Here is a 14,749-nt window from a genome sequence, read left to right as displayed (position 1 = left end):
TTTGCCATGTTGGCCAGGCTACTCTCAAACTCTTGGCCTCAAAGTGATCCACCCGCCTCGGCCTCCCAAAGTGCAGGAATTACAGGTGTGAGCCACTGCGCCTGGCCACAATAATTTTTGTTAAAGATTGAGAATCAAAAGGATCACCCAGTGCTCCAGCCCCGAAGTCCCCAGGGCAGAGCGGCCCAGGAATCTGCAGGCTTCTCCATCGCCCTTGTCGCTGGGGATCTGGGAAGCCCCAGCAAGTTCACAGCCAGACACTGTCATTCCAGAGCCGCTGCCTTCCCCAGCCCCAAGGGCCTGACCCCACAGCTGATGTCTGGTCCCAGGCTGGCCACCGACTCCTATCTACCTTCAAAAATACTCCTGGAGAAAAGTCTTCCAGGGTGCCAAGAAATGACACTTTGTTATAATTAATTACTTACACTTTGCTATTTTTTTTTTTTTTCTTTTCTCTTTCTTGGTCTCATTTAGCTTTTTTGCTGCAAACATCAAATTGTCAGGCTCCAACACACACAATTAATGTCTTGGGGGCACTGGGGAGAAACAATTAGCCAATTAAAACTTAATTAACTATAGACATGGACAAAAAAAAAAAAAAAAGCAGGCACCAGTTGCTCCAGGACCAGCTGAGAAAATGCAAGCTCTCAGCCACGGGGTGGGGACTCGCAGGGTAGAAACAGACACGGGAAAGAGAAATGTCAAAGACCCACGCAAGAGGCCACCCAGCGACTCCAACCAAATGGACTGATTCCCAGATAGGGAAACTGAGGCCCAGGGAGGTGAGCAGTGACCAGTCCACGTACAATGAGGAACAAGGGCAGGGCCTGGGCAGGCGCCCTCAGGCGTGGGGTGCTGCCACTTCAGCCACCCAGAGGCCCCTCTCCGCAGAGCCAAGTCCTAAGAGAAGGAAGTCCACAGGTGCACATCACTCTCCAGGGCGCCAGCTCCCTGCAGCCCAGCAGGTGCTAAGTTATTATTGCTAATTCTAACAGCCTGACTTGCAGCTTTGTACAAAGATCATAGGTCCCCCCTTCTGAAAACCCCAGGAGAGCACCCCAAATCTCCCTGGTGGGGGTCCCTGGCACTACCCTAGCTCCTGCCCCTCCCCATCTCCTACTCCAAGCAAATCCCTTCTAAACCTGAGCAGGCCAGGCCACCACTGCCAGCCTCTGGACCTTTGCACATGCTGCCCCTAAGCCCTCCCATACCACTACCTTCACCTGCAGAACTCCAGCTCAGACCTCGAGCCCCAGCACCTCCTCCAGGAAGCCCTCCTTGACCAGCTCAGCTGCCTAACACACCTCTGCCCACCATGGTCTTTGTCACTCTGCCCAGTAGGCAGTGGTCCCTGGCTCCCTGAGTTCCCAGCTCGAATAATCTGAGGCCGCATGTCCTGGCACCAGCTGAGCAGAGGACACAGCAGCAGAGAGGGCCATCCCCCTGGCAACAGCCCCACGGTGGAGGGATGGGGAGGCCTGGGACCAGCGCTGGCCACAACTATAGCAACTCCCCAAACCTCAGCCGTCTCAGAAAAATCAACGTAATGCTGCAGACACCTGGCAGCCTGTCACAGGCACCCAAGACACCTCTGCAAGCGCCCACCCAGCATCCAGCCCTGGCTTTCCTCAGGCTGAGGCCCGCCACACATGCTCTCAACAGGACCCACCTTACCAGTGGTGGCAAGAACAAGGCAGGCTTCCGTAAAGCACCCTTGGCTATGGTGCTCTCTCCCCTCTCTGGGGACACTAACCCTAAGACCTGTTAGCCCAGCACTGGGAGCCCGCTGGCACAGGTTCTCATGCCCTCACACCACACCCCTGGCAGTCAACGCTAATCAATGGCTGAGCCTCGGGACCTTTCTCACCTGAGCCCTTCAGTCACTAAACATCGAGCAGGATTAACCGAGTCTTCAATCAGGCTCCTGCCTCTACAGACGCAGCAGGCATCGGGAGGAGAGGGGAGGCCACCCCAGGTCACAGAACACAGCAGAGGCGCAGCCCAGAGGCTCCTGCCTGATCCCACGGGACAGTCTTTTCAACAAATGGGGCTGGGAAAACTGGACTGGATATCCGCATGCTGGGTGGCCGTGGGGCCTGGCATTCACTGAAACACTGTTCTCGAGGCCACACGCCCGCACCCGGCACCCCAACTCAGCCCTGCACCCCTGCCTTTCTGTCTGGACTCAGCCCCACTCCAGCCAGCCCCCGAACTCCTCCCTCCGAAGGCATCCCTCTGGTTTCTATTCTTTTGTCCCCCAGCCTTCTACAAAAAGCCAACAGTAATGACCCTCAAGCAGGTACAAGTTCCCAGCCTGGCACCCTATTGCCTGGCACAGCTGCAAGAATCCCTGCCTCACACCACTGGCATGGAGATCAAGGAATCCACTCCTTGGCCAAGGGCAGTCCCAGAGCTTGAACTCAGGTCTGGAAGTCACAGCCCCCAGGGACCCTGTGAGCAGGGTTGAGGCAAAGACCCACCGGCTTCCTCGGCCACCTCACATGAAGCACAGCGGGCTGAGCCTGACCTCCAGGCACGTAGCTCATCAGACCTGCAGGGACTTGGCTAGCAAAACCGAACCGCCCTCCACCCTTGCCCAGTGTGAAGGTGATGGCGCGCCTGGCTCCCGCCTGGAAAGGGAAGCAGAGAAAAACCTCTTCCATCACCAGTTATAAAATGGCAAGTCAGCATCTGATGGGCTTACCGACTCCGTGTGTGTGTGTCTGTGTGTCTGCGTGCACACTTGTGCATATGCATGTGTGTACCCGCGTGTGTGCACGTGTGTGCGCGTGTGTGCGCGTGTCTGTGCCCACGTGCAGCCTATCTCGCTGTCAAGTTCATGTGAAAGTGGGTGGGTGAATAATGTCCTGAAATAATAACAGCCAGCAGGAAAAAGAGATGTTTTCAAGCAGAAACTCACAAGGTAAAGCTTTGCCAACAGCCCCTGCGCCTGGCTCTGCTGGGGGCCCCAGGCGGCTCCCCTCCCGAGCGTGGAGCGACTGCATTTTAATAAGTAATTAGTGCAGAGTGGATGCTGCTGAAAGACCAGCGCGCCTCGCCACCAGCATTAAGGCAGGGAGAGCAAATGAACTCCCCGCAGCACCAGCCTCTGAGTCATCAGACCGACCCGCAGGAAGGCTGCGGGTGAGCACAAAGTCTTCCGCACTCAGCAAATTAACGATCAAATGCAAAGCGGCAATGAAGGAACACATGGAGCCTCGGGGCCTGGGTGTGGAGATAAGGGGTACTGGATCGATACCCCAGGGTTACTGCTGTGCTCCTCCCTGGCCAGACAGGGCCTGGGGGATGCATTCATCAATGCAGCTGTGAAATGGAGAAATCAATGACACAGCTCAGACAGCATCTGGGTACACCTGTCCAGCCCCTGACACGGGACAGGTGGATGGCGGGTGTGGGGCAGGACGCACTGGCCAGGTGAGGTCGGCACTCCAGGCCACTGTAACGGCCATCAGACGCACCCCTGCCCACTGCCAGAGCCATCACCCACATGCTCAAGCGGGACTGGTACAATCACAGCACCACTCCCGGGAGCTGCCACGAGACCTGCCCCACGCAGACACGCAGCGGCACCGCCTGGACTCTCCCTCCGGGAACCCTCAGCATGGGGGAGGCAAATCTTTAGACCCATTTTACAGATGGGGAAACTGCAATTTCGAGACCTGAAGCAACCTGTGATGCAAACTGGGTCCTGATGACGGCAGGATCCTCAGCATCACCTTCGTCCCCAGCCCTCAATGAGGTCTCCACAGGTCCACTCTCACCTGGCCCCAGAAGCACCAGCAGCCTCCACCCTCAGCCCTGAAGGTCAAGTGTGGACAGTGGTGGGTGGGTGTTTGTTGGGGACAGCGGGAGAAGGAGCAATGGCAGGGGTTGTGGCAACAATCGGGGAGGTGATGGGAAGTCCGGGGTGACAAACTGGTGTCCTCCCTCGGGCCAGCTCGGCTGACACCCACATGCTGGGGTGCTATGCTGACAGGTGGGGGGTGCTGGGATGGATTCAAGGTGCCTGCCCTGGCTCAGGAGGAGGGAGTGGCAGCGCATGCCAGGTGCTTCCTCGGGGGCAGGGGACCCCAAGGCTGATGGACGAGGGTCCTAGGCAGAAGAGGAGCGGAATAGAGGTGGTGAGAGAGGGATCTCACTCCAGCAAGGAGGAAGGGCCCCTCTGCCTGCACGCAAAGCCCAGCGGCCTGGCAGCTGCTGACGAACCCAGGGCCAGGGGGACCAGGAGAGTGGCAGCTGCCGCCCCTCATCTGCAGCAGGGGCACAGCCAACTCTCATCGCCCTGGACGTAGTGCCTCGGCCTGTCCCCGCCGCCAGTACCCCCAGGCTCCTAGGCCCCCAGGCCCAACTCAAAGAAGGCAAGTTTCCTCCGCTGTGAGGGTCAATGGTTTCCAACTGTGTTTTCAGCCTCTTCAGAATCCTTTCTTTAGGCAAAATGTCAGCAAAATGCCATATAAAAATCTGATCAAAGCAGAGCTGTTCCAATGCAGCAGGGCCGTGCCGCCCTGCCTCCCTGCCTCCTCCCACCCTCTTGAGAAGGCCCAGAGTGGTCTGAGATTATCAGCTGAAAGGAGTGAGCCGTGCCTGCACTGACACCGTCAGCAGACGCTGGCGGTCACTGCGCTGCGTCCTCAAAAGACCGCTGGTCAGCACCCTCCCCTGCAGGGTCAGGCCTCTTACTTCCTCTCCCCAGACAGCCCCACCGGCCTCCACCCTGCCTCCTGGCCTCCTCACTCCCTCCTGGCATCCACACTGCCTCCCAGCCTCCTCTCTTCCTCCAAGCATCCACCCTGCCTCCTGGCCTCCTCATTCCCTCCTGGCATCCACACTGCCTCCTAGCCTCCTCTCTGCCTCCCGGCCTCCTGTCTCACAGCCTCCTCTCTGCCTCCTGGCCTCCTCTCTGCCTCCCGGCCTCCTGTCTCCCAGCCTTCTCTCTGGCTCCCAGCCTCCTGTCTCCCGGCCTCCTCTCTGCCTCCTGGCATCCACACTGCCTCCCAGCCTCCTGTCTGCCTCCTGGCATTCTGGCTGTCTTCTGTGTACGTGTACCTTCCATACAGCCAACTGCACTGTGTGCAAACAGCTGCCTTGCTAGTCAGAGAGAAGAGGGCACAGCCGAGCAGATAAGAACAGGGCCTCAGACGGGCGCGGTGGCTCACGCCTGTAATCCCAGCACTTTGGGAGGCCGAGGCGGGGAGATCACAAGGTCAAGGGATTGAGACCAGCCTGGCCAACATGGTGAAACCCCGTCTCTACTAAAAATATAAAAATTACCCAGGCATGGTGACACCCACCTGCAATCCCAGCAACTGGGGAGGCTGAGGCAGGAGAATCGCTTGAACTCAGGAGGCAGAGTTTGCAGTGAGCCGAGACGGCGCCACTGCACTCCAGCCTGAGCAACAGAGCGAGACTCCATCTCAAAACAAGAACAACAAAAAACAAAAAAATGGGGCCCCTGCCATGAGCAGGACCTGAGGATGCCCCAGCTCCTCCGTACTGCAGAGCACGGTGAGACACATCTTCTCCGCGCCTGATGCCTTCCTCACCTGTTAAGGTCCCTGCAGGGTGCAGGTGCTCGTGGACATAAAAGCCCAGTAGCCACAAGCGAGTACTCCCCTGGAGGGGGGGCAGGGGCAGGAGGAGAGGCTGGCACTCAGGTGACCGGTGGTGTGTGCCCAGCGTCACCAGCTGGCACTTGAGAATCCGTAAGCAGCCACGGAGCCACCCCCAGGCAGTGCTGAGAGCCAGCTGTAACTGCTTCAGAAGTCGCTGAGCCTCGCAAATTGTTTTAATGAATAATATACAGGAGAATTAGCCCGTTCATTAGAAGGTGTGCACTGCTGTTTCACTCCAGCGAGAGAAGCGACCTAGCAATTTCCTCTTGGAAGGTCCATTCTGCCCCGAGTGAGACTGGCGTGAAGTGCCCTGCCCAGCCAGTGCCTCGGGTACCTGGGGCCGGGCAGGGTGGCCTGGGCTGGGACACAGGAGAAGCAGCATCAGACTTCATTCCTAAACCTGTCCCTGCACAGGGCAAGGCGCCGTCAGGCCAGGCCCCACTGAGCCAGAGCTGAACGAGGGCCTGCAGGAAGGCAGGAAGGGACCAGCAGCTCTGGGCAGAACCTTCCAGGCAGCAGGCAGTCAGAGAGCCCATCAGCGGGAGGGGCGGTGCAGCTCCACAGCAGCGAGGATCAGGGGGCAGGGCCCAGGGAGGATGGAGCTTTCCCTCCAACAACCAGAAGCACCTGTGCCCCGGGGGCCTCAGAGCACCCCTCCTGCAGGCAGGGAGCACCTGTGCCGCTCAGAAGCAGCACATCCTTCCCTCTTCCCTCCTCCCCTCCTTTCTTCCCTCCCTTCTCCCTCCCTGCCCGCTGCCCGCCTGCCTTCCCTCTGCCCTGAATTGCAGCCCTCACCTCCTGAAAGAGTCTGTCCGTTTGTCCCCTGATCTAGGGTGCAAGTGTACACGGTCAATGGCGACTGTCCCCACAAAGGGAGAGAGCAACAGCATCCCCATCACACTCTGCTCACTCTGCTCTGGCCCTACACAAAGAGCTGACCGTGACCCGGCGCCCAGGAGCCTCCGATCAACAGGGGAAGCGGGACCACTGTTCTCACTTCACAGGTCAGGAAATCGGGCTCAGGGAAATTCGCCTGCCCAGGGCCCCGCAAAGGAGCTGCACGGCTCCCAATGCCAACGCCATGACCGGGCACCTGGGGGAGGGAGGCAATAAGGGTTTGAGGACCCAAGAAACCCACAGCCATGTGACCCTGCACAGGTTGCTTCAGTGGGGATGAGGGGCGGCGCCACGGCACGTGGTAAGCTGAGTGAGCTGCTGCAGGGCCTTTCTGCCCTGCTACAGGCCCTTGCTCAGCGCCGGCTCACAAGGAGATCGGGGCAGCTTCGGTCAGAATCACTGTGATCTGCGGAGTCCAGGGACCAGAATCTCAGAAGCAAGCCACAAAAACCAGCAAGCCACAAAAAGCCCGAGGCCTCACCAGGATCCTCCCTCCAAGTGCCCAACCGGATTCCGAGCTGGGGCAAACCCACCCCTGGAAGAACCCGCCAGAGCTGGCCGCCCACGAGCTTCTCCACACTCCTCCCCGGCCGGGCGACTGGACGAAGCGCCAGACACAGGGCACAGAGGAAAGCAGGAGAGGACGTCCGGGCCGCGGCGGGGAGCAGGACCCACGGCTCCAGCAGCAAGGGCTGCGGACTCACTCTTCGTGCTTGGCCACAACTCGACGCGGAGCACACCCATCATGGGCAACACAGGAAGCCGGACACAGCTGATTTGAGGAAACCTAATATCTTTAATGCAACCTTTTGAAAAAGTACCAGGAAAGGCAGCCAGAAGAGAAACCTTCCGGGATAAACGTGCTGGATTCTTCAGTTCCTGCTGGAACTTGCCGGCTGAGTGAACAGGAAGAAAATGCTAATTAAAATGACTCGGACCTGCACGTTCATTGTTCCACTGAGTCCTTTACGGCAACACCTCCACGGGGACAGTCTCGAGCTTCATTTGACCCCCGCAGAAACAAAGGCTCAACTCAGCCAAGTATCTGCAGAGTCCGACTCACGTGCGGGTCTGACTGGCCGGAATCCTTGCTCTCACCTGCCCACCTCCTCCAGGGCCCACCTGGCTCCAAGGAACCTGGATGAGAAGGCACCAGAAGGCAGGTGCAGGGCCCACCTGGTGGGCTTTCCGGGGCTCCCGCAGCCTGGAGGGTCTCCAGGGGTCCCTCTGCCTGCTGCCTAGGTCTCCCCAGGTGCCATGGGCCAGGAGCAGAGAGAACTTGGCTGACTCATGGTGGGTCCCCTCCCAGCGCTCCTCCTCTGCCCCTGTCCCAAAGGGAAGGCAGAAGAAAACACCCAAGGGCCAGGGGGTGGGGACCGCCCTTAAGCACCAGGTGAGGGCCATGAGCAGGGAAAACACTGGCCAAACCAGTCCCGCGTCCACACAGGGCCATCCCTGGCAAAGGGAGATGACAGTCTCATTCCTGTTAGTGCCTCTAACACACAGAGTGATCCTTTCCATGATAAAATCCCAAAGGAAAGACTCCAGTGTCCGGGGCTGAATGTGGACCAGAGCCAGCAGGCCACGGGGCCGAAGTCCACGATTTCCACTTTCTCACTCCTCTGTCCTACCGTCAATTGCTCAGCAGCTAATCTGGGATCCCCCGAGGGCAAAGACTACGTGAGTCTCTTCATTTCACCTCCAGCATAGTAAGTGCTGACTAAATACTTGGTAAATTACCTGCTTAACAGAATGATAGATGGGTAGGTGAATGGATGGATGAATGGATGGGTGGATGGATGGATGGACGAATGATGGGTGGTTAGATGGACAGACGGATGGGTAGATGGATGGATGGATGAATGATGGATGGATGAATGGATGGGTGGATGGATAGGTGGATGGGTAGGTGGACAGATGGAGGAATGATTGATGGATGGATAGATGGATGGATGGATGGTGAGTGGGTAGTGGGGTGGGTGGGTGGATGATGGACAGATGGATGGACAAATGGATGGAGGAGTGAATGAATGAATGAATGAATGCCTTTTGTCTTCCCAAGGAATGATTCCCACAACATGAGAGGCCTGGGGAGCCAGGAGCAGCTGTTTAGAAAATGAATGACAACAAACCCAGAGCCTAGACAAGACCTAAAACACCACAGACCTTCTTAAATAATAGGGGAAATGGCATTTCCTAAGCCAGCCAGAGACACCAGCCAGCTGTGATGGTGAATTTTAGGTGTCAGGTTGACTGGATGAAGGGATGCCTGGAGAACCGCGGAAGCAATGTTTCTGGGTGTGGCTGTGTGGGTGTTTCCAGAGGAGAGTGGCGTGCGGGCCGGTGAGGAGACAACCTTCCTGTGAGTAGCACCATCCAAGCGGCTGGGGGCTCAGAGAGAACAAAAAGGCAGAGGAAATGTGATTCCTTCTCCCTTCCAGAGCTGGGACTCTGTCCTTTGGCCCTGGACATCAGAACTCCAGGCTCTCCAGCCTTTGGTCTCCATGACTTGCCCCACAGGTTCTCAGGCCTTTGGCCTTGGACTGAGAATCGCACCAATGTTCCCCAGTTCTGGGGCTTTGGGACTGGACCGAGCCCTGTCCCGGCCACTCCTGGGTCTCCAGCTTGTGGAAAGCCTGCTGGGGGTCCCTCAGCCTCCACAGCTGCGCGAGCTGATGCTCCCAGTTGGGCCCCTCTCATCTGCCTCCACCCGGCTCCTCTGTCTCTCTGGTCTCTGGAGGGCCCTGACTAACCCACCAGCCAGTCTGGCAGGCTCCTTCCAGCCCTGAGTGCTCTGAGTATAAGTAGGAGCCGACCAGACAAGGAGTAAGAGTCAGCTCTGCCCCTGGAACCCGGGGAACCCCCGGCCCCACACCACTCAGCCACCCCGACCAGCCTCACCCACCCCAGATCAACTAAACTTTGTGTTCTGGGGAGAAATGGCTGCCACTCTCTTCCTGGGCAAGCCAAGGGTAGGAGGAACGGGGGTGGGCAAGCAGCCACATAATGGTTTGAGGTTGCCGGGGGCCACCGAGCTCATCTGGAAGGGCCAGGGTGTCCCTACTGGGCTGAGCTCACAAACAACAAATGAATCTGGACGTTTGGGAAACACTCAGCAAACACCCCGAAGAAATGAAAGGGACATTCGCTCTTCATCTCTGTGGCCAGAGGGGCCGATGCAGGGAACAGCCAAGTGAGGAACTGGACGCATGGGCCCTGCCCCTCCACACCCACTCCTTGTGGTCAACAAGCTAGGAGTCCAAGAGGCCAGAGCCCAGCAGCCTCGGCAAGTCCCATCCCTTCCCCAACCCTTCCTCCCCTCCAACCACGGCAAGGACTGGACCCAAATGCCCCAGCCCAGTGGCCTCGGCAAGTCCCCTCCCTGCTCCGACCCGGCTCCCCAGGTCTCTCATGTGTGGGAGTCATTCCTTGGGAAGACAGAGGCATTCACTCCTCCATCCATTTGTCCATCCATCTATCCATCATCCACCCACGCACCCACCATCCATCCATCTGACCATCCATCAATCATTCATCCATCTAGCCATCTACCTCCCCCGTGTCCACCGCACAGACCAAAATGCCTCGCCCCAGCAAGAGGTCCCCAGGAGTCTCAGCCCCTGGGCAGAGCAGGCCGCAGGGAGGAGCTGGGCTTTTGCTTGTGTTTTGTTTTTCCAGGGTACCTGCCTGGAGGAGGAAGAGGAGGAGGAGCCAGGAGGCATCGAGCAGAACCATCAGGCTCCGGACCGTGGTGAACATCCCAGCACCGCAGCCTCCGCTGCCCCAGGCCGAACTCTACTTGGAAGTGCTGCCCACAGCTTGCCCGTGGTAGGAAAAACATCCAGGGAAGGAAGAAAGCACCAACAGGGAGAAGATCGCTGGTGGGGCCGAGGCCGAGCCGGCCCTGGAGGGTAAGTGCGGACTCCGGCTCCATTTCTCCCAAGGGCGCCAGCACTCAGCACATGGTCCCACGGAGCCCGGTTCCCAGCCAACCGTACCAGACACACTACAGGCCACGGCCTCCAGGAGGCAAAGGGCGTGGCTCAGCTGCAGAGATGAGAAGCAGCAAGGTCCCAGAGTGGCGGGGCCCCACCGACACCCTGTACACACGGCCTGACCCGCTCCAGGGAGCTTTGAGGGTGGTACTGTCACCGCCATTTTACAAATGGGACTTAGAGAAGCTGAGTTACTTGGGTGAGGCCGCACCCAGGAGATGGCAGGGCTGGCACTCAAAGCCAGCTTACAGGGTGCAAGTCCACGTGCTCAGCCACCCGCTGTGTCTCCCAAAGGCGCAGCCATTGCATCTTTTTTTTTTTTTCCTCACTCTGTCACTTGGGCTAAAGTGCAATGGCACGATTGCTGCTCACTCCAGCCCTCACCTCCCGGGTTCAAGCGATTCTCCTGCCTCTGCCTCCCGAGCAGCTGGGATTACAGACGCACGGCCACGCCCGGCTATTTTTATTAGAGACAGGTTTCACCATGTTGGCCAGGCCGGTTTCAAACTCCTGACCGCAAACGATCTGCCTGCATCGGCCTCCCAAAATGCTGGGATTACAGGCCTGGGCCACCACACCCAGCCCAGACATTGCAGCTCCACGGATAAAGGAATGAAGAGAAACACTGGCTACTGCCCCCTCCGCGTGAAAGTCTGGACTTGCTTCAAGCAACACCAGCGGGGGCAGCGGCGGCCGTGACCTGCGCGTCATGAACACCTCCTGTGGGCCTCCGCCAGCCTCCTCAGCTCAGTCCGGAGGTCTGCACAGTGACATCACCTCCATTCCCAGCACCCCACACCGTCACTCATGGTCCAAACCCACTGTCCATTCCTAGCTCCCCATAAGTGTGCCAGCTTGGCCAGCACCACCACTGACCACCACGGTGAGACATGGGCAGACCGAGGCCGGCGTGAGAAGCGGCCCCCTCTGCAGCCCCTCAGAGCCACAGCCACCTCACGGGAAGCCACGGACGGTGACAAGGGCCGCCCATTTGCAAACTGCTTGGCCACACAGCTGGCACGTTGACTAATGAGAGTTTACTCCAAATTCATGTACGTCTTACCTCACTGCAGTCCGCCTCAGCAAATTAAAAGCAAAATGAAAGTATATCCTGAATGCGCCGCGTTTTAACTGTGGGCCAAGAAGTAGGCTTGGCCACTGTTTTCCTACATAGCTATTATAAATGCCAGTTGCATGTAAAAGTATGTGTGTACGTGTGAGACTGTGTGTGTATGTGTGTGGTATGTCCGTGCTGGGTGTCATGGGTGTCTGTGTGAACGTGTATGTGTGACCATATGTCTGTGAACGTGTGTGTGTGTAGGTTGTGTGTGTCTGGGTGTGAGTGTGAACAAGGAAGATGGGTACAAGTGTGTGTGTGTGTGGTGTGTCCATGGCTGTCTGTGAATGTGTATGTGTTGCATGTCTGTGAATGTGCATGTGTGGGAGTTGTATGTGTCTGAATGTGAGTGTGAACATGTGTGGGGTGGTGTGTGATTGTGTGTGTGTGTGTGTGGTGTGTCCATAGATGTCTGTGTAAATGTGTATGTGTGACTGCATGTCTGTGAATGTGTGCATGTGTGTGAATTGTGTGTGTCTGAACGTGAGTGTGAACATGTGTGGGGTGGGTGCGATAGTGTGTGGTGTGTGTGTGTGGTGTGTCCATAGATGTCTGTGTAAATGTGTATGTGTGACTGCATGTCTGCGAATGTGTGCATGTGTGTGAGTTGCGTGTCTGAACATGAGTGTGAATATGTGTGGGGTGGGTGTGAGAGACAGAGAGAGAGAGAGAGAGAGAGAGAGAGAGAGAGAGAGAGAGAGAGAGTGTGTGTGTGTGTGTGTGTGTGTGTGTGTGTGTGTGTTCTGAGGGACCTTCTCTAAGTCCAGAACCATCAGCCTCTCCATTACCCAGAGCCCTGCAGGCAAATTCATCTCTGTTTGCGAGGAGAGAGGAGAGAGTTCCAAACCATTTCAAAACAAACGTGTAGGAGCTGAGAAGCCACTTACAGGACAGCAAAGCCGCCCAGGCCGTTCAAGCCTCCCCGACTCCGGCCCAGCAGCAGGCCCCTGGACAGCAGGACCCACGGCCCTCAACAGAGCAGCCGACTCCCAGGCGCGTGCGCTGCAGCAGAGGGACCTCAGTGAGTCATTTACGAGACAAAAACTTCTAAGACGGATGATTACAGAGATGGGCTCACGAAGAGGTCCCCGGATCTCAGGTCTGGAGAATTCCAGGACCGAGGAAGGGAAGCGCCAGGCCCCGTGGCTCCGGGAAAGCCCGGGTTCTGGGGACTGACCTGAGGCCGCACAGCACTTCCACACTCTCCCCTCGAAAGTGACTTCTCAGCACGCGCCACTGCAGACACAGCATTCCTTTTGCGCCTCACAATCAGGCGTTCACAGAACACTTCTTTAGACACCAAGTCCCTGATAACGATCCTCGAACAAACCAGGCAGTAAATTTCCCATCCACAGGTGGAAATCCACTCTCCCGGGAGTCCAGGAAGCAGCATCTCCCAGAGCGGCCAACAGCAGGCAGGGCCTGGGGCCCCTCAGCCACTGTCAGCACCTCCGGCTTCCAGCCCCCAATCCCTCAAGAAGCTACCACGGCCCTGATCCCTCCACTTAAAAAGAGTAACCATGGAGATGCAGGGCTCTGGAAGGCATGTGGCCCCTGCATCTCTCTGTACGCGGGCTCACCAGGAGGCCACCAATGGGCTGCAGCCTCCCGGGGTGTTGGCACCTGCCAGCTTCGGGGTCCCCTCATGTGCACCAGTCCGGCTCCTGGAGGACCGGTGCTATGTGAGCCTTCCTGAGAACACAGGGACACTTCCCGTGGTCACCACTGGAGAGTCACCCCTCTATGCCCAACACCTGTTCGGAGTCAGACACAGCTCTGCTTGACCCAGGGGCAACCAAGAGAACCCATCCACAGAGCACACAGTAGGCGCCTTCCCCACCTCATCACCCCCACCCCTTAGGCGGTGCTAACATCGGCCGGTTCTCAGAGGAAGAATGGAGATTGAGGGCAAGAGGTCAGTGCTCAGGGTCCCCTGGCTACAGCCGCCAGGCCAGCGTTGTTGGCGCTCTGCCCTTCCCCCACCCGCCTGAATTCACCATGCCTGGCCTCACCGTGACTGGAGGGAGAAAGGGACCATCCCGCCACCCCAGCCCCGACACACAAATCTGGCTTCCACACCGTCCTGTTCGGAACACAACCTGCCTGCACCTCCCAGACATGAGGACGCAGAAATCCACGGGCCCTGCGCTGGAGCCACCCAGGCTGCTCCGGGGATCTGGCCCGCCTGCCACTGAGCAGGCAAATCGGCCACCACGGCTGGGCCACGGGGCCTGGAGGAAGTGACCACTCACTCACCTTTCCAAAGTCTCGCACATCGAAGAGGTCAAAGGGGTCAAACAGCTCGCTGTTCCTTAATCCAAATTTATCGTGGCAGACTTTAAGGAAGGTCCGTATATTCTTCAAACACAGGAACTAGAGGGAAAAAACAAAGGATTAGGAAAAACTTACTAAACGGTAAGGTCTGTGAAACCATGCCAGCAACGGCAGCGTGCTTGGCTTCCGTGCAGCAGCACATCCACGCTCATTCCTGCTCCGTCAAAGAGGAGATGGGCTCAGAGGGGCAGAGACGCGCCCCGTCCCAGGGCTGGGGGTGGGAAGCCTTGGATGGAAGCCGGCAGCCCAGCTCCACGCCCGAGTGTGTGACCACCACCGCCCCAGCCTCCCCACCACACAGTTGCAAAACCCACCAAGGCCTTCGCATTCAGAAGACACACCGCTCCCCATCCCGACTGGTCAGGATGGCAAGGCAGCACCCCGGGCCCCCCATGACCATCCAACCCAGCCCTCCCAGTTTCCACCGCTTGTCTCTGCAGTCTATCTGGTACAATTTTCTCCAACAGAATTTTCTGAAATGATAGAAATGTTCTATCTCTGTGCCATCCAATAGGGCAGCCACTAGACACAGGTGCCCACCGAACACCTGAAATGTGACTAGTCTGGCAGGTGCGGTGGCTCATGCCTGCAGCCAACACACATCAAGGCTGACAGTCATGGCTGGAGCAGACTATGCCGGCCTTGAGTCAACCCGGACGGCTGGCGCACGCTCACGTGCGCTCCTGACAACACCAACACATCCTACTCACAGGGGACAAAGCCAACAGCCAGAGGCCACCCACAGGAAGCCACGGCAGACCCAGAGAGTGGCA

General features: G+C 57.9%; 1 protein-coding gene across 6 annotated transcripts in view; it reads right to left on the bottom strand.

Moving 5' to 3' along the window:
* Positions 1-14,749, bottom strand: part of VAV2 (vav guanine nucleotide exchange factor 2) — a 223,927-nt gene that overhangs the window by 160,723 nt on the left and 48,455 nt on the right. For all 6 annotated transcript variants that reach the window (XM_032261960.1, XM_032261958.1, XM_032261956.1 and 3 more), the window contains exon 2: positions 13,899-14,015. In XM_032261960.1, the coding sequence (XP_032117851.1) occupies positions 13,899-14,015 (117 nt within the window). The remainder of the gene's footprint in view (positions 1-13,898; positions 14,016-14,749) is intronic.

This window comes from Sapajus apella, unplaced genomic scaffold (genome assembly GCF_009761245.1).
Source record: "Sapajus apella isolate SASKATOON/1434 unplaced genomic scaffold, GSC_monkey_1.0 scaffold126, whole genome shotgun sequence".
In the NCBI taxonomy this organism is placed as follows: domain Eukaryota; kingdom Metazoa; phylum Chordata; class Mammalia; order Primates; family Cebidae; genus Sapajus; species Sapajus apella.
This window is presented reverse-complemented; position numbering and strand designations above follow the sequence as displayed.